Source organism: Pantherophis guttatus, chromosome 6, assembly GCF_059756535.1.
Source record: "Pantherophis guttatus breed Tessera chromosome 6, ASM5975653v1, whole genome shotgun sequence".
Lineage (NCBI taxonomy): Eukaryota > Metazoa > Chordata > Lepidosauria > Squamata > Colubridae > Pantherophis > Pantherophis guttatus.
This window is the reverse complement of record NC_142068.1, coordinates 24,393,108-24,418,923: the sequence shown is the minus strand read 5'-3', so window position 1 is coordinate 24,418,923 and position 25,816 is coordinate 24,393,108. Positions and strand designations below refer to the sequence as shown.

The window sequence follows — 25,816 nt, the reverse complement described above, 5'->3', positions numbered from 1 at the left end:
TCGTTACAACGGACTCTACAGCTCACAGCCGAATACAGTGCCCCAAATCACTGTATTTATATTCACTGCAGTTTAGTAACTTAATCGTAGTCTTAAACAGAGCTCGTCAAATATCAAAATCAAATTAAAACGTTTCCTGATTTTCCAGAGAGACATGAGCGCCTCAATGACTTCAATGCGTTTCATGGCGCGTTGGCTGTTTCTAACGCGCCTGATGGTTTTCTAGCAATTCTGGCAATTGTGGTGTCTTTCTTTTAGAGATTGTGCAGTATGGCTATTTTTCGGGCGGGAAATAAAGGATAAAATAAAATAAAATAAGGACTAATAAAGGGAGACCACCAGTATCGGAAGCAACGCGGCAAAGAGGCCCCGCGCAAGCCGACCTCCCCTTTTGCCAAAAAGCTCATCCAAGCCGGAGTTATTGCCTTGGAGCCAGTTGCCATGGTAGCAGCAGCTCTGTTCTATTATCGTCCGTCGCCATACTGCGTGCTCGCCGGAGCCAATGGCGAAAGGAAGGGCGGGGATTCCATGGAGAGAGGGGCGGGGCGAGAGCGGGCAGGAGGTTCGTTTCTAGAGCCGGTCGTCGGGCGGCCCCAACGGAAAGATCAGGCGTTCAAACGGCGCTGAAGGCGGAAAGAGCAGGAGGAGGACAGAGGCATCTCCGGAGCAGAAATCATGTTCGGGCTCTCCAGGGTCTTCGAAGACGATCCGTTCTTTCGGTGAGCGGGCGGGGCCCGGGTTGAGCTGCATTTGGGGCTAAACGGGGGCCGCGGAAGGTGAGCGGCGGATAATTTCCCTTGAATGAAGCCGCCCGGGTTTCAGCGGAGGGGCAGCCGCTGGGTGGACGGAGAAGCTGGCGGCCCCTCCGAAAGCGACCGCGCCTGCCTTCGTGGCTTTTCGAGAGCCGGCCGCATCGACATATGTGTATCCGGGAACCTGGATACACGGCAGTGCGGAGGATGGGCTTCCAAGGGGGCCGTGGAGGAAGAGGAGGCACCGCCTTGCTCACTGCGCCGGCGGAGATGCAGCCGCTTTGCCCCTGATGCCCCCATCTCCAGTCACACACCCCCCCCAAAGATAATACTCCTATGCCTGCATGTTCATGCTAGCAGGATCAGAATAAAATAGAATAGAGCTGGAAGGGACCTTGGAGGTCTTCTAGTCCAGCCCCCTTGCTCAAGCAGGAGACCCTATACCAGTGTTTCTCAATCTTGGTAGCTTGAAGGTGGGTGGACTTCAACTCCCAGAATCCCCCAGCCAGCAGCGCTGGCTGGGGGATTCTGGGAGTTGAAGTCCACCCACCTTCAAGGTACCAAGGTTGAGAAACACTGCCCTATACCATTTCTGACAAGTGGCTGCTGTCCAGTTTCTTCTTAAAAGCCTCTAGTGATGGAGCACCCACAACTTCTGAAAGCAAACTGTTCCACTGGTTAATTGTCCTCACTGTTAGGAAATTTCTCCTTAATTCCAGGTTGCTTCTCTCCTTGATTAGTTTCCATCCATAGTTTCTTGCCTTGCCTTCTGGTGCTTTGGAGAATAATTTCACCCCCCCTTCTTTGTGGCAGTCTCTCAAATCCTGGAATACAGCTATCATGTCACCCCTAGTCTCCCTTCTTTTAAATGTTGGTGCAACCTGCCGCCCCCCCCCTTTTTTTTTTTTTCTTGGTGGGCCTTTCCTTCACTTGGTGACTTTTTGGGCTTCAGAGTGCATGCCTATGTATGTATTTGTGCATGCGCTTGCAGATAAAGGTATACTAGCGAAAGGCAGACTCTTCCCCTCGGTCCACAGGCCAACTCCCAAAATGGAGAGGATTAGAATTCAAAGTGGTTTTTGCTCTCTTTCCCAACCATCGGAACGGACGAAGCTTCTTTGGATGAGAAGCAAAACGTTCTTCTTCCTCAAGGAAAAAAAAAAAACTGTCTAGTTGCCTTTTGAAAAAACACCTTTGAGACAACTATGACCTGAATGACTAAGAATCCCACAGACATTTTCGTTCTGTCCTGAAGGATGCTGGAATTTACATAGGCTGAAATGGGCATTTGAAGCCCCTATGTTTAGGGTAGACATTTTGAGTCTTAAAATCCAGCTGCTGACCCTCCTAAGGGAAGCAAAACTCGAGGCCAAATTCCTCAGGATCCCATGAGGCTGCAATTTGAATGACGGTAGGCCAAATGCAAACCATACATTTTGCACCTTTGGTGTAAGTCGGAAAGGGCTTTAGGCAATGAAGAGTCTACTAACTTTTTAGAGGCCTCTTCATGTCTGCTTTGAAGTAAGCGTCTCTGAGGTACGTAGTGCTTATTTACATATAATTGTGTCTAGAATGTAACTTGGTTTGCTCTTCTGCAACGTTCCCAGCATTATGAAACTGCCATTGACCTTCTTCTATGGAATGAGAGAAAGCTGCTCTTGCTGCAGCATGTTGGAGTTCCCTTGCAGATGTTTTACTCTCGAGTTTAGGTTTCCAGCTTATATTTTGGTGAGCAATGTTCTGAAACACCACCAAAATAAAAGGTGCTCATTGTAGGGGTTCTGAAGGTGAAAATGGCATTTTTATAGACATATGCTTACATTTTCTTTCAAGATTTTGGTTTCATTCATATTAAAGCTGTTTGAGAAAATTGATAGACAAATACTGATATAAACAGTTGTTTTAAGAAAAACTCCTTATGGCTTAGATTTTGATTAATACATTCTGAAAATTCAAAGATAAAACTGAATTCTTATATGTTGTGTAAAAAAAGAGGCAAGGTTTTTGTTATGCTTTAAAACAACTGCTTTTAATAAAACATTACATTAATTTTGCTAAAAGTATTTGGAATTCTCAAAGTTTTTGCTGCTTTTTCATGTATGTTGAATAATCTGTTTTTAAAGGTCTGTTTTAGCTCAGAGTTTAAATTTTTATTCTGTAACAATAATCACTGACTCTTATTAGAGAGTTAGCCATTGTGAGTGTTTCTGAACCTCTGCAATGTTATCTTCTGCTAAATGCTCACTATATATAGACCTACTGTAAGTCTGAATCCCATTAGAAACTTTAATGAGGCTTTGTTTAGTATCAGGTTGTAAAAATAATATTTTAACATCTAAACTGCATTTAAATCTGTTTAAAACTAGATGCCAATAATTTATGTTCATGTAAGCTTTTTGTTTTCACAACAAATCATAGCATCAATGAAAATCCATTGTCGTATTTCTGAGTATGGCTTACTAATTGTTTACAAATATTCTTAAATTGGATATTTATAAACAGTCCTGAAGACTTTTACCATACTTGGAATTGTATGGTGATCAAACTTTTTATCTGTATGACCTGCTTTAGCCAAAGATAATTTTCAGATGCCATTTTTGATTTAGCATTTGAGTACTCAGTCAGAAAATAGTTTCTAGTTATTTGAGAAACTGCCTGTCCACTGTAGTGTCCTGCAGTTGTTCTGCTCTAAATCCCATTGATCAGTGTCATTTGTGGAACTCAAGAATTGGGGCTTCTCACCCTAATACCTCTTTTTGGAACAACATTTCCCTGAAATTCTTATTAGCCTCTCCCCAACCTTATTCAACATGCCCTCAAGACCAGCTATTCCCCCAGGCCTTGGATTAGAGTAGATGCTGACTTTAAGTGGTTTGGTTTAGTTTGACTAGTTTCTCCAGCCTTTTTAAGGTTTTGTACCATTGTATATTTTATTGTTCTTTTGTAAGATGCCAAAAGTTACGATTAATTCGGTTGTTGTGTAACAGCAGTTACACAACAGTTAAAGAAATAATACATACATACATGCACACACATACGCATGCACGCACACACACACACACACATATTAAATTTTGTGGATTAATTCAATATTTTTATCCAAATCAGGCTTGTATGTTAATCTGACTCATTTCTAACTTCTTCCTAGGAGCAGTATGTTTGGCTATTAATTTTGCAGTACTGTAATTTCTCTGCTTAAGGTACAATTGTACGTTAGTTACAGATTATATGTAAGCTACAATTACACAGTAGTTATACAACTTTTGAAATCAGAGGACAGTTTTACTCAATGTCAGCAGCTGTTTTGGTGGCTCTGACAGGGTGTTAAGACTTTATGTCAGTTTTGTTGCCAACTTCTAATGTAATAAAATCAGTGGCATCAATCCAGAGACTTGCATGCTCAGACAGGCTGTTTCCTTGGCATTTAGTCTTCCTTTTAAAACAAAATTTTGTTTAGTCAACATGTAGAAGTCAGAAAATAACTTGGTTTTTTCTTTAAAAAGATTAGTAGACTGAAAATGAGCAAAGGCACCTGTGACTCCATATTAAAGGAATGTAGGTTGTTGGGTTAATCCATTGTGCTGATTAAATCACTTTTGCAAGTGATATTGAAAAGGAGGACAATTTCCTGTAATTCTTGCTGTTGTCCATGCTCCTTAAAGCTCTGCTCTAAAAGTTGGAGAAGCCACTAAACTTAGTTCCAAGAGGCATGGAAAATGTATAAAGGAGAAGAGAGGGAAATTCCACTGGACAAATGAATAGAATAGAATAGAATAGAATAGAATAGAATAGAATAGAATAGAATAGAATAGAATAGAATAGAATAGAATAGAATAGAATAGAATAGAATAGAATAGAATAGAATAGAATAGAATAGAATAGAATAGAATAGAATAGAACAGAACAGAACAGAACAGAACAGAACAGAACAGAATAAAAGAGTTGGAAGGGACCTTGGAGGTCTTCTAGTCCAACCCCCTGCCCAGGCAGGAACCCCTACACCACAATACATTGTGGTGTGGTATACACAATAAATTGTGTATACAATATATACACAATATTGAATTAAGCCTACTATTGTGGATTCATTGTGAATAAGGAGCACAACAAGGCTGAGAAGAACCACCATTCTTACTGGAACTATCATTGTGTGCCTCCTTTAAAAGAAATAGGGACCCCAAACAATGAAGAAGCAAAGGTTTTCATAAAAGTTTGAGGTTTGAAATCCTAGGAATCTGATTTGCTATTCAGTTTGGGCAAACAAGGCAGGTCATTGGCGATATACTTGGGATGAGTCCAATTGTTAAATAAAATGAACTTTCAGAAGAGCAGCATCTCTTGTAAAAGAAGGTGAAATCTTAAGGATGAAACTGGTTGGGAATAAAACATTGGGGTTTCTTTATGTTGCAATTCCCTTATATGTGCTACCCTGTGAATTGGTAAGGAGGCTTCTGGTCTTTGGTTCAGGGATGTTTATCTGGGGGTAGAGTCTGATGGGATTAGGCAGCAATAAACCGAGTTTGACCCTGATCACATCTAAAGAACAGGGAGGAAAAGGATACAACCTCCATTTTGTTTGATAGGGTTTATTACCTCTACCACACTACAGTAGCCCTTCTGGATTGTGTCCCCGAAGTTCTAAACCACTCATTATACTACATCTGGTTTCCTTGTAGTATAATTATCACCCCATTCTTCTCCTTATTTACTTTGTGTTTAAAAATGCATAGCAAGCACTCCCTTGAGCAGTTTGGCAAAAATATAAGCATGGCATGGAGAAGCAAAGCAGGTGTTTACATTCCTATAAATGAATATGCTGGAAATTTTGTTAAATGTAACCAAGATTTAGATATTGTTATAATAGGTAGTATGGGTATATTTTTTTAAAAATGAATAAAATATCGTGGAGTTTGAATGACATTAGTCATAAACTGTCCGTTTTCTTGCTTAGTATAATATAAATATAGTACTAATTCTCATTTTTGAGAAGTAATATTTTGCATTCTGTAGATCATGCAAATTGCTAGCACTACTTCACTGTGGGAATAACTTCTAAAATAGTAAACTAGTATAAAAGCTTCCTTTGCCTCAGAAGGAGAGGATTGGAATTGACAGACCAGAAATACTGTCTAGGACCGTGATGGCGAACCTATGGCACGTGTGCCACAGGTGGCACGCAAAGCCATATCTCCGGGCACGCAAGCCGTTGTCCTAGCTCAGCTCCAGCGCGCATGCGTGTGCCAGCCATCTGATTTTCCAGCCTTCCAGGCCCACCGGACGTTGGAAAACGGGCAGTTTCTGGCCTCTGAGGGGGTGAGGAAGGCCATTTTTGCCCTCCCCAGGCTCCTAGAAAGGCTCTGGAGCCTGGGGAGAATGAAAAATGGGCCTTCCAGTCCCACTGGAAGTTGGGAAATGAGTCATTTCCGGTCTCAGGAGGATCTCCGGGGGGGGGCCTGGGGAAGGCCGTTTTCACCCTCCCCAGGCTCCTAGAAAGGCTCTGGAGCCTGGGAAGAATGAAAAAACGGGCCTTACGGTCCCACCATGCCATTGTGTGCCAATAGCAGGGGGAGCGCGGGGGAGGTCGCACATACATGGGCGGGCGCGTTGAATTATGGATGTAGGCACACGCGCGCGCAACCCCACTGCACTCCCCCCGCTTTTGACACATGATAGCAAAAAGGTTAGCCATCACTGGTCTAGGATAAAATTGGTTTTATAAATGTCTTCTTGATTGCACAGCTGTTTCTGTGAAGCTTTACTAGATCTCAGACTGTTTTCTGGTCCTGCCAACTTTTTTCCTGAATAGTGTAGACAGGTGCAGAAGCAATTTCCCTTCTGCAAAAGCCTGCCCTGTGAAACTATTTTTGTATAGTTCACTACTGGGACAGTAGTCAATGTTCTAATAAATTTTTTATAGAAAACATTATAATATAAAACTAGCATAGCAAAATGACAGTTTTCTAATATATGTATAAGGGCCACCAGTGAAAACAAAGTTCTGCACTTCCATTATATTTAAGTAACTTATTGGAATACACTGGTGTAACTTGTATGGTATTAGTATATTGCAAGGAAAAAATACTCAGTTATACCTTTCATTCTGTTGACTTTGAGAATAAGTCAAATCTTCTGTCTTTTTGATTGATTGATTGATTGAATGAACTTACTACAGTGGATACTCAGATCATGCACACTCCCTGTTTTACTGTTTTACTTGTTTTAAATGTTCTGTCTTTTAATCTTTCTTGGGTATCATAATATAAAATGCACTAGTTAATTCTGAAAAACAATGTGATCAGTGAAAACTATGTAAACTCTCTGTAAATAGTGGCTTTTGTTATATGTTGTGTTTGAGAACTTTGCATGTTCTCTGATGCAGAGATAGATATTCTTTAGCTATCCTATTTTATTTTCAGGGATACATTTACTTCCCATAATGAACATGTACGACATTTATTTTCTGAACCTTTTGGGCGAGATCCATTTCTTTCAATTGAAGACAGACAAGGAGGTCTGCATCACAGAGGACATCCCAATTCTCAGATGGCCTTGAGAGACAATGACAAGGTATGTCTTCTTTTAGATAATGTCAATTTCAACTTTACTACTCCTGTAGGGGAGAAAATCGTGTTTTGATAGAAAATATGGAGATTACAAAACTCTTACTTGATTTTTTAGTTCTGAAGGACTACATTTATTTAAACCATTATTTTAATGCTGAATCATTTTCTTTTCTCACAAAGTGAGATAACTGAAACTTTGGACTTTATGTCCTGGTTTAATACTACAGGGGTTGAAGGACAGTACCAAGTCCTGTAATCTATGCACTGGAAACTGATATAGCTTACAGCAGCAGAAATTGTCACTTGCAAGTCAAAAGGGTAACTGCCAGATTTTTTTTTTATTCTTACATTTGTACTGAGGGACATCCTTTGAAATAGAAATACCCCATCTGCCTTCTAGGCTAGAGTTACTCCTTTTTTCCTAGATATAGAAAGATCACTATGCCTTTGGCCTTTTGCTGTTTTGTTCTAATTATAGTTGTGGGATTTTGTACCTGTAAGAAAAGTAAATAAAAATACATGTGATGTGTACATTCTCCAAATTTGTTTCTTTAAATATTATATTAAATATCTGTTTAATTCCAGAAAATACTATGAAGTGATATATAAATGTATCTAGAACAATACCTGCACTTCGTCTGGCTCTGAGTTGTCATTAAATGACAATAACAAAAACCCAAATGTCTTTGCTGGCATGCACTTAGATAATATTATTACATATGCATCACTCTCCGGGGAATGACTGAAACAAATTATTTAGCAGTGAAGTTCACCTTTTTGATAGGTCGGAAATGTTGGAGCATTCTAATCTAACTAAATTGGGAAGGACAATATAATAATAACATCCATTTTGAATTGCTCTTAGTATGAATAGACTCAGTAACTCAGTTGCTAGGAGCACAGAGTTGCTTCTATGAGTTATTCCTGATTAATCCTTTCTGCTGACAGATTGACTTTGATCAGTTTAGCAGAAAGGCAACTTCACTCCTTCCTGAAACCATATGCTCATCTTCAAAAGTCTATTCCAGAGGGATGCCCCAACCTTGGGGGGAGATTTGAGGAATGGAGAAAAGGGCAAAGAAGCCAGAGGGGTGCGTTGAGTCACAGCCCATGATATGTATGAGTATGAACACTACCAAATTGGATTTTGCTCAGCATCCAGAAAGAAAAATCTCACAGATCTTTAATTGAGATAGAACATTGTTGGTACATGTTATCATTGTAACACATTTTTACCTGCCTTTTCAGTTGGAAATTTACTTTACATGTTTTCAACAGTCAACTCAGTTTCCTCTATAATTAAACTTAATTTTGGTAAGGCTTTAAAAAAGTATACATCAATTATCATTACATCAGCTCAAAGCATTTTATAGTCAAAGTCTTGATAACATGTTCCTATAAACATTATGTTAGTTTAAGATTTGCGGGAATTGGCAAAATAGGTGAAACTGTCACCAGCATGGAACAGGCAGCTTTGGACAGTTTTGCCTAACACAGGGATCTCCAAACTTGACAGCTTTAAGACTTGTGGACTTCAACTCCCAGAATTCTCCAGCCAGCTATGCTCTGGACTCTGACCTAACATGTAATATACATGTTTTATCTGGACTGAGACCCAAAACATACATGATCTGGGCACAGGTGTTCCGAGGTGGGAAGAGTAGGAAAAAAGGGAAAGTCATTGATGGAGGAAATATGTCTGGCAAAAGGAAGCTAAGGGATAGAAGGAAGATACAGGAATATTGGGAGATGTGCAGGGACACAACAATGTGGAGAAAGTGCCCAGAATATTCCCGCCAAACTTCCTAACCACAATGTGATAGATCATAGAGCTAACATAGAAAAAAAAACATTATTTTATGCATATCTCTATAGATTCTATGGGAATGATTAGTGGAGTATTTATCTTATTACTTTTAAAATATATGTCATATGTTTGAAGTATTTTGGCTTTTGACTATTCTACATATAATTTAATGCTCCCACACAAATGCATTAATTTTTGTGACTGTGATATTTTGTGTTATGATAAGGGCACTTAAGAGCATCTCAACCTTTCATAAAATTATGACAAAATGCAAACATGAATGTGGCTATATTAAGAATGCTATTCTTTCTCAGGAACTAGGGAGGGGTGGTTGCAATCTCCTGTTGTTTCATGAAGCTGAATGATAGATAGCATTATGCAGCCAAAAAGCTATCTGTTATAGAAAGTAGAATTCTTCTAGTGATGGTAGGTTCTAAATCTACTGTTGTTCTTAAATTTGCACAGTCTTTGTATTACTGCATTCATTACCCTAGAAAATTACAGTGTTCTAGGTTGCTATACAATTAATTCTTTGCTTTCCTCCATTTTTGAACAAAGGAAGCCTGTGCTGTTTCCAAGGATTATGGTGCTTTTGTGCATTATTTGGTTTGCTACATTTCTTTTCCTTAAATCAGCTCGACATTTTCACATACCTGTACCGCTGCTGCCACGCTGGCCTCCGAGCCCAGTGCAGATGCCGATCTGCTCTGGGCTTGAAGCTGCCTCTGATGCTGCTGATCCAGGTGCCGATCCATGCCAGGCTCAGAGCTGCTGGTGGCGTGGCAACAGCAGTGGGAGGTGTGAAAATGGGAAGCCCCAGGCAGCCCTCCCCGACGCACTCTGCACTCTGCCCACCCTCTTGCTTGCCCACCCCTTGGCTCTCTTTCCGGCCACCTATGGAATGAGTTGGCCAGGTGGATTTGTCCTGTGGCAACTTGGCACCTGTGAGTTGGTACAGGCATTTTGGCGGTAGTGAGCTGGCAGTAGTGAGCTAGCCACAGTGAGTTATCCTAGACCAGTGATGGCAAACCTTTTCGGCACCAAGTGCCCAAACTGGAATGCGTATGCGCGCGCCAGAGCCCCGGAAACTCGAAGACCAGCCCTCTCTGTGGGCACACGCACCATCGCCACCAGGTCTTCTGGTTTTTCGGTGTGTGCATGCACACCGGCCAGTTAGACTTTGGGTTTCCGGGGCTCTGGCACTTGCGAAGATCAGCTGGCCGGCACGCATGTGCATACCGGAAACGAGAAGAGCAGCTGGTGACAGCATGCGTATCCACAAGAGTTGGCTCTGCGTGCCACCTCTGGCATGCGTGCCATAGGTTCGCCATCACGGTCCTAGACCCATGGAACAATCCTTTCCTCATATTTCTTGTAGTAATATTCTCATTGGGCTTAATCACAAAAGTTGGCAATTTGATTGCCTTCAGACATTTTGGAATACAGATTCCATACGCTCTAGTTAGCTACCATTAAAATTGCTGGAAACTGCTTATACTTTGACAGCAGATTATTCCACTGCTAAGTTCCTAGCATATGTATTAATAAAAAAATCAAGATACCCCAACATTTCATAGGTACCTAGTCTGGAGTTATGCCTAGGCCTCAGTATATGCACCATGTAAATTCTCCAGTTTGATTGTGTGTAAGGACAATTTTTCAATCATATGACTAAAATTCATATTTCGCTTCACATTTTAATTGTAGAAGTCAGTTATGCTGAGTAAAATGAGATTTTTTAAAATATGGGATGAGAATATAACATGAAAGTAGAAAGGAGTAGAGGTGAGAAGTTTAGGCTTTGCAAGGGAATAGGCGGAGATAAATGAGTCATGAGATAGAAAGAATAAGCTATAAATGAGTAGAATTGTTGAGTGATTCTACTTGTAAACAGGGATCTTGTAAGTGCATTGTATATAAAGTACTGAATTTGCTGAAAACATGCATAATGACCAGTATAAACATGTTTTTCATGTGATGCTTTAGTATAACTATATCCTTCACCCATGCTTCTGGACATTCTGGTGTACTTCTAATGTATTTTTTAAGGATTTGTAGACTGCTTCAGTTGCATAACTCTAAAAGTGGCATACAGCATTCTCCTTACATAATATATGTTGCTTCAAACAGAAGATTGGCTGTGCTATCTCTATCCAACTTTCCACAACTACTACTACTAATTTCTTCTGAAGTCTCAGACACTGCAGTCATTTAGTCTGACTGATAGTTTTTCCATCCAGTCATAGTTAAGTCTGTTCTCTGTGTTGTGAATGTACCTGCATTTATAGCCTCATCTTTTTATACGTGTACTGGCAAGTAACTTATTCATGATGGATTTATAAACCAAAATATTCTGTATATTGTAACAGATTTACTCAATATGTCTTTTTAGTGACCTTTGAATCTGCTGACATTGTTAGGATTTCATGACTATTTTTGTATTTTACATTATCTTTGATCTTACAACATAATTTGCTTGCCTGCAGACTATTTCCTTTAAATAATTGTTGTGATCTGCAATTTTTCTCAGCTCGCTATAATTTATTAATTAAAATGTATGTCTTGAAGAGGAGCAAGTATGTTGATGTATTCAAAGTTTCTTTTGGAACTGGCTAATCTCCACTGAATCTACATGGGATTGAATATTTGGAAACATGAGTCATGTGTAAAATGCTTAAGTTGATACTTCAAAGGTAGTTAAAAGTTTTTTTAAAGATAGATTTAGATGCTTAAAGTATAATCAGTTATTAAGCATGTCTTATTTCAGTTTCAAATTAGATGTGACAGAAGCTGCAATGTTTGTTCATACCAGGTGAAAGTGTAGTGCAAGTTGTAACTATAGTTTGAAAAGAAGCACATTGAGGCTTCCTTTCCCTTCCTTCGCACCTGGCACGTAACAGATTGCCTTCATGAATGCCTCAGGAGTTGTTCTGTCCCAGGTGTCTGAATTCAGATGAAAACAAAAATGAAACTTGGCTCCTGGATTAAAAGAAGGCTGGAAACTTATTTATTTATTTGTTTGTTTGTTCGTTCAATTTCTATGGCCACCCATCTTAGTCAATGTCTCTAGGTGGCTTACAATTCAAAACATATATGTTACTGTTAAAAATATTAAAAAATATTTTAAAACAATAAACAATAAAACCAATAAAAACACTAAAAACATCCAAATTAAATACACATAGGAGCAAGATACTTGGCCAGTTAGCAGTATAGCCAGTAAACGGGGTGATTCCATCAGGTACCCTTGACACATTTCAGTGCCCAGGGCTCGGAACATTGCCAGGTTTTTAGGGCCTTGCAAAAGGCTAACAGGGTTGGGGCCATTCTGATCTTCAAAGGGAGAATGTTCCATAGAGCTTGGGCTACTGCAGAAAAAGCTCATCTTCTATCGCCACCAGCCGACATTCTTTGGCTGATAGGATATGCAGCATATCCATTCTACTCAACCTGGTTGGATGGGTAGAGACTCTTGAAAAAAAATGTGATTCCATCAGGTACCCTGGACACAAGCCTCATAGGGCTTCCAGCATCTTGAATTGCATCCAGAAACTCATCAGTAAGCAATGCAAATCACATAGCAGTTGTGTTATGTGTGTCGTGTATCTGGCACCATCTGCACAGTTGCATTCTGCACCAGTTGAAGTTTCCAAATGGTCTTCAAGGGCAGCCCATGTAAAGCGTGTTACTGTAGTCTAACTTGGAGGTTACAAGGCGTGAGTTACTGTGAGCAGAGTTTCCTAATTCAGGTATGGGTGCAACTGACGCATAGGAAGGTGTGCAAAAGCCCTCTTAGCCACTTCTCCACCTGTTTTTCAAGCAGGAGCCACAAGTCCAGGAGGACATATAAATTGCACACTGGGTTTGTCTGTGATAGCTCAACCCATCCAGAACCACAGATGGAAGAACCTTGGGGGGGGGTGATGTGTCCAAATACTCACAGCCACTCCGTCTTGCTAGGATTATCCCATCCAGTCCCCAAGAGCCTCCAGACCCTGGTATAGTATGTCCACGGCATCACTCAAGAGGCTTGGGATAGAGATATAAAGCTGGATGTCATCTACATACTGATGATATCTCACCCAAACCGATGGATCATCTCACCTAGTAGCCTCATATAAATGTTGAATAGAAGAGGAGAATGAGCACTAAAGCAACCCACAAAATAGGGGGCACAGGCTAGATGTCTTTTCCTCTATCAGCACCGACTGGAACCGGCCCTGGAGAAAGGAGAGCCAGCAAAGAAATAGCCCACCCTCAATTCCCTAAGCTGGCCCAAAAGGATTCCATGATCAATGATATTGAATGTTACTGAGAGGTCAAGAAAAACCAGGATGGATGCACTGCCTCTATCCCGCTCCTGCCAGAGGTCCTCCATGAGCGCGATCAATGAAAAGGGACCAAATAATCATCCTCATCCAGGGTTCTATAAAGCTACCATGTGACCATATGCCATGAAATGATAATAGATTCATGATTTTCCTCTCCCAGTTGTTAAAACTGTTCCCTATTGCCCCTTTTATTTAAAGAGGCTGTACGGATGATCTATTTGCCCTCAGGTTTTTCATTATTTAAGATTGATTTGGAGAATTTCTTGATTTTAACCTATGAAATGTGTATCCTTCTCCAACAATAATATTGCAGCAATTTACCTAAATTGATGTTTTTCTTACAGGCGATGAGCTGTTCCCTTATGCCCTTTAACAGTTTTGGTGGCATGGTTAGTATACAAATACAACACAAATTTAATCTGAGCATGCCTATTTTCCACTTGAATTTTTTAAACCATAACTATTTCTAAACCATACTAGTGCAACAATTTTGAATGAACTGGTGCTTGTCTTTCAGGGTCCAAGTTTTCCATTTATACCTTTTGGCACTTTTGGTGGCATGGTCAGTATACTAATGACAAAGATTACTAAGATTTGGTGGTATGGGCATTGAGCATTAGCATTCTTGTTACTTTTCATTTTTTTTCTTTTTGTCCAGAAATAAACCTTACATTTATCTTATTTTTTCTTACTTATATATTTTCTTCTATTTGCTAAATGAATCCTTTTTAAAAAAATATTCTATATATATTATTATTATTAACTTTTATTCACCAAACATGAAACTCTTCTATTATTATTATTATTATTATTATTATTATTATTATTATTATTATTATTATTATTATTTTATTCATTAAACATGAGAATAATAATAATAATCGAGTTTCATGTTTGGTGAATAAAAGTTAATAATAATAATATATATAGATTTTTTTTAAAAAAAGGGATACATTCAGCAAAGAAGAAAATATATAAGTAAGAAAAAATAAGAAATTTAAGGATTATTTTTATTATTATTATTATTATTATTATTATTATTATTATTATTATTATTATTATTATTATTATTATACCGTTCCAGTTGTAGTATTCTTCTCAAGTATTTTTCCCAAGGGATTTTAAGAAAACTTTTTGAGTGCATTGGGATTATGAAATAGTAACCATAGTTTAAATTTAGTTTATGCTAAAATATATCTGTGGGTGGAAATTTATGAATGTTTGAAGTGAAAAAGTGATTTTTTTAAAAAAGAAAAGGTGAATAGGAAAGTTAAGATTTCAGTAAAAAAAAGATGTAAGATGATAGAAATGGGGACTGCAAGATTCTTAGCTAGCTTAATAATACAAAACTTTTGCTTTTTTTTTTTTAATGTGGTGAAAATGTGGAAGGTAATAATAAGTAAACTTGATGATAGAAAATGTGCAGGATTCTTTTAATAGCAGATTTCAAGAAAGTTGAGTCCAGATGCACTCTCATTCAGTCAGATTTTAAGGCCATAATATTAATGCTGCAATTTATACGATCTACAATTTTTCTTTTAGGCCATGAGTTTTCCGCTTATGCCTTTTGGCTGTTTTGGTGGCATGGTTAGTATATTACACACGCATAATTCAATTTTTTGGGGGGTGATGTGGACATGTCTGTTTCACTTGTTCTAAAATTAAGCATCTTGCATTTTGCTTTATAAGTGCATTTTAGTATGCTTGTTTCATTTTGTGAATCTGTTTTGTGTTTTTTTTTAATTTTGGGGAAATCATTGTTAAAATACCCATTTAGTGTATGTGGAGATTAAAATGATGCTACAATTTCCAAAGGCATCTCTTTTATTATCTTTTATTTTCCTTTTATATATAATAAAGCTAGGACAGGAATAAAAACTCAACTTCCAATGACTTTCTTTGTATTAATCTATATTATATAGTGAGACTATATATATTATTAATATTCATTATATAGTTACAGTCAGGTCCAGAAATATTGCGACATCAACACAATTCTAACATCTTTGGCTCTATACACCACCACAATGGAGTTGGAATGAAACAAACACAATGTGCATTAACTGCAGACTGTCAGCTTTAATTTGAGGGTATGTACATCCAACTCAGGTGAACGGTGTAGGACTTACAGCAGTTTGCATATGTGCCTCCCACTTGTTAAGGGACCAAAAGTAATGGGACAGAATAATAATCATAAATCAAACTTTCCCTTCTTAATACTTGGTTGCAAAACCTTTGCAGTCAATCACAGCCTGAAGTCTGGAACGCATAGACATCACCAGATGCTGGGTTTCATCCCTGGTGATGCTCTGCCAGGCCTCTACTGCAACTGTCTTCAGTTCCTGCTTGTTCTTGGGGCATTTTCCCTTCAGTTTTGTCTTCAGCAAGTGAAATGCATGCTCAATGGGATTCAGGTCAGGTGATTGACTTGGCCATTGCATAACATTCCACTTCTGTCCCTTCAAAAACTCTTTGGTTGCTTTTGCAGTATGCTTTGGGTCATTGTCCATCTGCACTGTGAAGCGCCGTCCAATGAGTTCTGCAGCATTTGGCTGAATGTGAGCAGATAATATTGCCCGAAACACTTCAGAATTCATCCTGCTGCTTTTGTCAGCAGTCACATCATCAATAAATACAAGAGAACCAGTTCCATTGGCAGCCATACATGCCCACACCATGACACTACCACCACCATGCTTCACTGATGAGGTGGTATGCTTAGGATCATGAGCAATTCCTTTCCTTCTCCATACTCTTCTCTTCCCATCACTCTGGTACAAGTTGATCTTGGTCTCATCTGTGCATAGGATCTTGTTCCAGAACTGTGAAGGCTTTGTTAGATGTTGTTTGGCAAACTCTAATCTGGCCTTCCTGTTTTTGAGGCTCACCAATGGTTTACATCTTGTGGTGAACCCTCTGTATTCACTCTGGTGAAGTCTTCTCTTGATTGTTGACTTTGACACACATACACCTAACTCCTGGAAAGTGTTCTTGGTCTGGCCAACTGTTGTGAAGGGTGTTTTCTTCACCAGGGAAAGAATTCTTCGGTCATCCACCACACTTGTTTTCCGTGGTCTCCCAGGTCTTTTGGTGTTGCTGAGCTCACCGGTACATTCCTTCTTTTTGAGAATGTTTCAAACAGTTGTTTTGGCCACGCCTAATGTTCTTGCTATCTCTCTGATGGGTTTGTTTTGTTTCTTCAGCCTAATGATGGCTTGCTTCACTGATAGTGACAGCTCTTTGGATCTCATCTTGAGAGTTGACAGCAACAGATTCCAAATGCAAATAGCACACTTGAAATGAACTCTGGGCCTTTTATCTGCACATTGTAATTGGGGTAATGAGGGAATATCACACACCTGGCCATGGAACAGCTGAGAAGCCAATTGTCCCATTACTTTTGGTCCCTTAACAAGTGGGAGGCACATATACAAACTGCTGTAAGTCTTACACCGTTCACCTGAGTTGGATGTACATACCCTCAAATTAAAGCTGACAGTCTGCAGTTAACGCACATTGTGTTTGTTTCATTCCAACTCCATTGTGGTGGGGTATAGAGCCAAAGATGTTAGAATTGTGTTGATGTCCCAATATTTCTGGACCTGACTGTATTTGTGTCATTCAGCCATATCTTCCTAAATCATTTCAACAAATGAAAAACAAAACAATATATACCGAGCAGGTAGCAATTAAAGCTGGGGTCAGTTATATACTGAGGTCATGGGCTCTTTGACCATATTTTGGCTCTTTTGTCATAGAATAATTCAAGCAAGCATATTTGCTGCAGGGAAAATATGCTTTTATTTGTCCTTTTTGAATCAAAGTAAGCCCAACTTTTTCTGTCCAAGACCATTATAAGGAATATGTGAATGATGCTGTACCATGATGATGTTTGAAATATATTAATTGATGGGAAAGATCTTTGTGCCTCTTTCTTTTGGACCTGCTCAACGGCTTTTAGCATGGAGTTCAATAAAAGAGGACTTATATTGTTTGAAAAAAAGCAGTGAAAAATCTGCAAAGTTCTCCTGCATTTCCTATTAAAGGTAAAGGTTCCCCCTCAGACATACGTGCTAGTTGTTCCCAACTCTAGGGGGCAGTGCTCATCTCCGTTTCAAAGCCAAAGAGCCAGCCCTGTCCGAAGACATCTCCATGGTCATGTGGCCGGCATGACTAAAGGCCAAAGGCGCACAGAATGCTGTTACCTTCCCCTCAAAGATTGCCCCTATTTTTCTACTTGCATTTTTTACGTGCTTTCAAACTGCCAGGTTGGCAGAAGCTGGGACAAGTAACGGGAGTTCACCCTGTTACGCTTCACTAGGGATTCGAACTGCTGACCTTTTGATCGACAAGCTCAGCGTCTTAGCCACTGAGCCACCATGTATTTCTATTACAATACTCTAATTTCTGTGAACATTTCTGGCACGAACATTACTGTACGTGCCAGAAAATACTTTCTAAAAACGCAGCACATTAGCCTGTTTTTTCCTCCATTGCAGAATATCAAAATATTAATGTCGTCTTCCATAATCTACTGTATGCAGTGTATATTGGCCTATACTCTTTAATGGAGATTGGGGGAAATCTAACTAAATATGGCCAAGATATCGATTGAATATCTCTGCAGGCCTTTTGCTTCCATCGTTAATTCTTAAATTCTTTTTCCAATGAAAACATTTTGCTTCAGTTTCTATCAGTTTTTTTTTTCTTTGGCATACCAATCGTATAGAAATGATTATATGATCTTTATGTAGTATCCTATGGGGCTTGCTAATTGGGAATACAAGAAATATAGCATTTAGCCACAACCAACATTATGAAAGAATGAATGCTTTGTTCATTAATTTGATTTTCCCTCTAACTATACTAAAGGTTCTCAAATTTCAGAGCAGGTTTAGGAGAAGGGACAATGTGTTGTGTTAGCAAAACCATTCAGAGAGACCTCATTAGATAAAATTCCATCAATGGATTCCTAAATATTGCTTAACTTTCATAATTGCAGATGATAATTTAAAAGATAGAGACTTTATTACTTAATAAATGTTGGGAAGTCGGTTATAAATCAAAATTACTATTTATGATTTTTATATTTTTACTGTCAGAGAAAACGGACTGTTAACATTTCTTCCGGGGTCCTGGAATAATTCAGCCAACCGAGCTATTGGTATACCTGTATTAGGAATGGGAGACACCATTTTTGTTCTAATCAAAACAAATTTTTAAATGGCACAAATGCTGTGCCATAGTCCTGGTTTTTAAAATTTCAACCCCTTTGTTGCCTTTTGTTCCTTCCTCTCATCCAATTTTGAGAACGTCCAAATTCTATGAAACTCTAGCACTGGGGAAAATATAGAAAGAGAGTGAGAGAAAGAGAGAAAGATTAAGAGCGCACATGCCAGATATTTCAATGAGTTGGATGTTCTTTGGTTTCATTCAGTTTTCTCCATTCTTGCTTTCTTGCGTGTTTCATTTTGTATGTGAGCCATACATTTACGTGCTAATATTCTCAGTGAGTTTACTGGGATTCCTGTAACATTTTGCCTGCTTCTGTAGCCTTCCCTGTGGTCTGTAAAGGTGTTAATACTTTGGCTGGACTGTTAGTAACATGTGATAGCAGTGTAAACAGAAGTCATGGTTACTGCATTCCCATTTTAGACAATGGCACCGAGTCAACAGTGTGTCATACAAGTGTTGTGCTCTGTCATTAGTCTGTACCTTCTTTCATGTATAATTGTATTCCTAAATTGCATATTTCAAATCACAGAAGAGAATCTGGTTTATGGAGTGATTAATCAGCTCTTAAATTGACCCAGGCGTAGGTAGCCATTCAAGTAATCCACACAAAAAGAAACATTTTTTCCGCACATGGCTAACTATAGCCAGTGGTGGGATTCAGCCAGTTCACACCACTTCGGGAGAACCGGTTGTTAACTTTCTGAGCAATTTGGCAAACTGGTTGTTGGAAGAAATCATTAGGGCCGGAGAACTGGTTGTTAAATTACTTGAATCCCACCACTGACATTTTGTGTACTTTAGCTTGATAGTAACAAGCATAACCAGGAGTGATAAGACAGAAACAAGGCTTTGCCAGCGCATTCTAAATTTTCCTTTTGGTAAATCAGATTACAGTAATATTTCAATTCATCTAATGGTATAAACTTTTTTTTCATACGTTTGTGAAATAGTTATTGTTGTGATAACTAGTTACTTCATTGAAAACTTAATGGTTGGGAAATGAGTTTAAAATCTATGAAATCGTATTTTGATTCAATTTTACTTAAAGTTAATACGGAAAGCCTTTCTGATACTTCTATAGACATGCATATGTATGCCTGATCCAACAATCTTCTCTAGGAACATATTTGACTAAGAGCCAAACTAGATGTTGGCTGTCCCATAGTTTGGAATTTCACCTACTGACAAAACTTGGAAGTGACACTTTAGAAGATGTGGCTTAACATATTCTAGCAGTCTATTCTTACACACTACTTTGTATTAGCTTAGAGAAATTTCCGGCAGTTCGTCTTGTGTGACAAAAGAGGAGTGTTTCATAAAAGACCAAGCATCGCTCTTATTTTCTATTTTCTTTTTACCGCTGTTCCTCATAATTGCTATATCTTCATCCTGCTCCCTGTCTTCTGATGTCTGCAAAAGTAAGCTGCTCTCCACCTGTACATGAATGAATTGTGATAAAATTTCTGAGTTTTGAAGCATTTTATTGTTTCTATTTCTTCCTCTCTGTTGAAGCAGAACATGAATTTCAGAAATCCATTCTTTGCAATGGACAGAATGATGTCAAACATGAGAAATGGTATGGTGGACTTGCAAAGAAATTTTGTAAGTTGTTAAGTTTTTATGTTAATTTTGTCATGAATGTTATTCATTAAAATAATAGGAAAAAATAGATTTCCTTAGAGCAGGGGTCCCCAACCCCCGGTCCGCGGCCTGGTGCGGGGTCTTAGCCCGTTCTGAACCAGGCCTTAGAAGTGGTGAGAGCGCACCTGCACACACAACCATCCCCTCCCGCACCCCTACTGCTGCCTCCACCAGTCTGAAAACACTTCCTTAGAGAAAGAGGTTAGCAGTGCATTATTATCAATTGATAGTTTTTAATTTCAGTCTAAGTTGTGTCTTCTGTAATGAAGGAACTGTAGAGCTTATCTATATTTCCTGTTAGAATCATTTTCACAATGTAATGTGGTACTCTCTTCAGTTTCATTCCCTCCCCCCTCCCCCCCATGCTGGCCTTAGATATATCTAATTGACGCATTAAAAAATGGATAGAAATGCCTACCCCGCCATGCATATTTGCATTAGCTTTTGACTGTTTGCCAGACAGAAAGAAATTAATTCTGAAAAACTTTCTTTCAAACTGCACTGGAGTAGACTTTTATTCATTTCCAGCGTCTGACAGTTCCAAAATCAGCTCTTCTATTAAATTAAATTTGTTTGCCAAGTGAATGGGTAAATTTGCATAATGCTTCAGAACATTTTGCAGGCCTGGAATATTAAGTCAGTTCTGTCGATGTGGGTTGCCATAGTATTCTTACAGGATTTCTCTCCCCCCACCCCCACCCCAGTGTAATCTATAGATAGAGGATCGCAAATATCCATTAAATGTTGGCTTCCATTCTGTACTCTAATTGTAGTTTTTACTTGTTTTTAAATTATTTTTTTCAGGATAAAATGGCATTTGATCCAAATGCTCACTCATACAGTTCTTCCTCAGTGATGACCTATTCTAAGAAGGGTGACGAACCGCCCAAAGTTTTCCAAGCTTCAGCTCAGACACGGACTGCTCCAGGAGGGGTACGATAATATTTTGGGAATCCTCTCTTAACTAATAATAGTATTACTCTAATTTGGTATGTGCTTCTAACTCAGTAGGCATAAATGTATTATTATGCAATAGGACAAAACATTGGAAAATTAGTATAAAAGTTTGAAGTGAAAACTTGACTTTGAAGTGATGGTATCATGTTTAAAAAAACCCTTCATTGCTTTGCTCATAGGTGTTGCCATCTAATTTGGCTAAGACGTTTGAATTTGAACCTTAACATCAAGTTCATGAAATACAGCATGCAAGCAAGATAAAACTGTTGAAAATAGCCCACAGTAAATCTCTTCAGAGCTCAGCCAGTACCTCTTTATCAAAAAGCTTCTAATAATATACTTACGGGCATGCTGATAAGTAGTAGCCAAGATTGTCGAGATAGTTAGTGTTCCTTTCATGTAGCAAATAGCAGAACACTCTTTATCTCTGTAGCTGAAAAGTTCCATTCACTGGCTATATTTAGATGACGTTATGATAGTTTTTGAACCATTCTAATGAAACAATGTTGAAACCTTAAAATACTGGAATTTGTGCATAGTTTCTCTATACTGTATGTGAATCAACATGCATGCTAAGGCCATAATTCAGAGACATGATTGTGCATGCAACTGAACTGTTTTACGTGTGGTTTTTGCTGCTGCAGCTGCTCTCTTCCACCTCCGCCCTCAAATATAACTTCCGCAGCATAGTGAGTGAAATTTTGTATATGTGCTCATAGTGTAGCCTTCTGCACTTGGCATGTTTATTTGGTGACTAATTTAGGCTTCATAAATTAATTTATGATTAATTTAGGCTTCATGATTTGTAGAAAGTTTACTTGAAAGGAGAAATCCAGAAAGCTAATTAGGACGTTTTCTTCTTATTACATTTTTTACTTGCTTGTTTTGCTTTAATTCAGATTAAAGAAATCAGAAAAGCTTGTAGAGATTCCGAAAGCGGGTTGGAAAAAATGGCCGTGGGTCATCACATTCATGATCGTGCTCATGTAGTTCAGAAGGCAAAGAACAACAAAACTGGCGAAGAAGAATTGAATCAAGAATTCATTAATTTAGATGAAGGTAATTAGCCATGCTGCTGGACTATTATTTTCTCCTCGTCCCTCCCCTCTCTCTCATATGATCACCTGTCAGTGCTGTTTGGATGGTGCCACAAGCAAGTACCTGCATATAAAAATGGCGCATTGTGCATCTTGTAGATAATTACCATGTTTTTCGGAATATAAGACACACCTACCTTTTTTTGGTGAGGAAAAGAAGAAAAAGAAATCTCCCTCTGTCTCTGCCTTTGCCTCTGAGCAATTTTGCCTCTTTACAGCAAACAGCCTGCTTTACTTTCATTTTCGTTTTCAGCTTAGCTTGATTAGCACAAGGGGAAAAAAATCTGCTCCAGCAATTTACCTCTTTGCAGCAAGCAGCAGAGCCCTGCACAAAACAGCTGAGAGCAAATCAGATGAGAGTCGGGAGGCCGATCCAATCAACTTGTGCTAATTATGTTGTGCTGAAGCTGAAAGGAGCTGTTTTTTCTTGCTGCTTGCTGCAAGGAGCTAAATTGCTGGGAGGCAGAGGCCAAAGGGTGGGGGCCAGTGTGTGGGTGGGGCTACATTCGGTGTATAAGATGCACCTAAATTTTCACCCCCTTTTAGGTGGGAAAAAGGTGCATCTTATACTCCGAAAAATACGATATGTGTACCTTATTAGTACAAAATATTGAGATATATACATACTTTTGAATGAAGAAATTTATAATTTAAAATTGCAATTGTTTACCAGGAGAAGCTCATGCTTTTGATGAACAGTGGCAAAAGGAGATTCTGAAGTTTAAGCCCTCTGGAGGAAGACACAATATAGAGTCCCCAAAACATAGAAGTATTCATCATGTAAGCAAGGAGGATGCTCCAAGGAGGTATACCTTGTAATCTTTCTTGTTTTGCCTTACGCTATTTTAAGAGAGAGAGTCAGAATTCTTTAAGATGTCATATGTGCATAAGGATTCTGTTAGGCAATTGAGATGCTTATTTTTCAGGAATGCATTCAACTACTGTGTACATTAAGCACTCTAATATAAAAATATTGGCACTAATTGTCTGCTGGCTAGTTCAGTTAAAACCTACAAAAGAAAAATGTCAAAACAGAAAATCTGTGCGAAAACAGTATTGCCCAAGGTGGGGATAAGGAACATGTCCTACAAACCTTGATAAATTACAGCCGTGGCTATCCCTTACAATTTAATTGCTAAGATATTAGCAGCATTTCATGTACCACAAGTTCTCCACTCCTTTATTGATGCAGTCCTGGTCCCCTGCATGTTTGTTTTCCCCAGATCTGAATGACTCCATCTTCATTGGATTACAGGTGACACAAATTGAGTTGGGACGTTGTACTTTAGTTTTGCCAACCATCTGAAAAACAGTATCTAGATACAACAGTTGTTTCTTAATGCATAGTTAAAGGCTTTTTCTGTGCTTAGCTGATGTTACCATGTATAAAATAAACATCAAGTATTCCCTTTTTGTTATCTTTGGTTTTTTCAGGGATAAGATGCACCCAAGAACAGCAATAGAAGGACCGAGGAGACCCGTATCTTCTCTTGAAAAACTCAGTGTCAAGGGATCACATGTTCCTCTCAAACCCAGCAAAAAATAATTGTGTTGCTTTTCATGTTAATATGGATGTCTTGGGAGAGGACACAATAATTCTGGATCAACAAATAAGACCAAGCTCTCTGTTCCTAGCATTAGTGATTCTTTTTTTTTCTTTTGACTACTGAATGTTTCTGTCAGTTTCAGCTCCTTGGTAACACTTGGCTCTGAACAGTAAATGAAAAACACTTCAGACTGAAAAGTACTTTATGACATTTTAAAAGAAAATGTGGAATGTTACAGCTATTTTCATTAACACCAACTGCTCTAATGAATATGGGGACAAAGTTAACATTACAAAGATAGTACCAGGTTTCAAGGACTTTAAATAAATGCTTTGTTTATAACTCAAGAAGCAATACTGGTATGCTTTTGGCAAAAGGCCAGTCTTTCAAAGCCCAGATTACAGTTGAACTGCAAAGTCATTAGCCATTACGTAATGAACATAATGTCAATTTTCTTATTATCATTGAATTCTACCCAGAATTTGTTTTCCCAATATATTACATGAACAGAATCAGTACCTTAGTTACATTTTGGATAGACAAAAACAAACAAACAAAAAAAACATGAATCTCAACTAAAGCGTTTCACTAAGGGGGATTCTGCCATCTTTGCATAAAATATTTAACCCAATCCATTTTGGTTTCTTCAGATTTGTAAAAAAACAAAACAAAAACAAATTTATTCTGCTTTCATTGAAAGTTATTTTCTAAATTATTTAATTCCACATTCTAATTATTATTTTGATATAAAAAAGTACTAATTTTTACAAACAATGATTTATAATTAGAAAAATTATTTTTTTAAGTTTGGGTCAGATTAATAGCAATGTAACTTTCATAGGGCAAACAGGAATTCAGCAGAGAAAGTGGTAACTGAAGCTCATTTCAGTTTTCATATTCCATACTGGAGCAAAAAGCTGACATCAGGTGATGGAGAATTTCTGAATTATCAATCCATTTTAAGACTGCTTTTAGTGCACTGTCCTTTCTCTTGAAGATATTGTTCTTAATTATTTTGTTCATTTACTGATTAATTAGTTCATTTTCATGATGCTGAAGGGTAAGCTAGAGATGCAAGTTGTTGCAGTAGGAAAAATACAAAAATACAGATTTACTGAATGTAGTTTGTCAACATGACGATATAAGCAATTCAAATTGATAAAGCATCTTTTAATGCAAAGTCATATTAAAACATGAATATTTGGATTCATTGATTATCAAGGCTTGGCTTGTCACTTTAGATATTGCTGCTCTGTAGGGATAACTGAGAAACATTATAGTTTTGATATTTGAGCTTCTGTGTTAAAAGTTCTAATATTGTGATATCTTATTAAATATAAAGTAAAGTAAAATATATGTACCTCTTCTCTTTCAAGGTATGTAACTTAGATATGTATATGTATGCCATTCTTCATACTGAATAAACACTATGCTATATTAGATTGACAATTTAAACTTAAATCAATCTTTCAGATTTCATAAGAGAGTTCTTCATTAACACTTGGCACTTTTTTGATAATAAAGAGCTATTCAACAAAATGTGTGCGTGTTTTGCAGAAGAAATAGTATAATGCAGTGCTGAAATTATAATTTCTAGCCGTGATGGTGAACCTGTGGCACAGGTGGCACGCGTAGCCATATCAGTGGACATGTGAGCTTAGCTCCAGCGCGCATGCGCGCACCAGCCACCTAATTTTGGGGCTTTCTCGGCCCACCAGAAGTTGGCAAACGGGCTGTTTCTGGCTTCTGGAGGGCCTCCGGGGGGATGGAGAAGACCGTTTTCACCTCCCCAAGCTCCTAGAAAGGCTCTGGAGCCTCGGGAGAGAGAAAAATGGGCCTACCGGGACCACCGTGCCATCATGTACAAGGAGCTGGGGGGGGCAGGG

General features: G+C 38.5%; 1 protein-coding gene across 7 annotated transcripts; it reads left to right on the top strand.

The window, feature by feature from the left end:
- Positions 1-598: 598 nt before the first annotated feature.
- MLF1 (myeloid leukemia factor 1) lies at positions 599-25,469 on the top strand. 7 transcript variants are annotated; one of them, XM_034439126.3, is made up of 10 exons: positions 599-719; positions 7,169-7,319; positions 13,798-13,842; positions 13,971-14,015; positions 14,996-15,040; positions 20,204-20,290; positions 21,134-21,262; positions 22,186-22,345; positions 23,057-23,189; positions 23,818-25,469. In XM_034439126.3, exons 1-10 carry the CDS (start codon positions 676-678, stop codon positions 23,927-23,929), a joined length of 951 nt encoding a protein of 316 aa, XP_034295017.2. In that variant the 5' UTR covers positions 599-675; the 3' UTR covers positions 23,930-25,469. The 7 variants fall into 7 exon arrangements, with proteins under 7 accessions (XP_034295017.2, XP_034295016.2, XP_087728232.1 ...); XM_034439125.3 differs by having other exon boundaries at positions 20,201-20,290; XM_087872106.1 differs by lacking the exon at positions 13,798-13,842.
- The last annotated feature ends 347 nt before the right edge of the window (positions 25,470-25,816 follow it).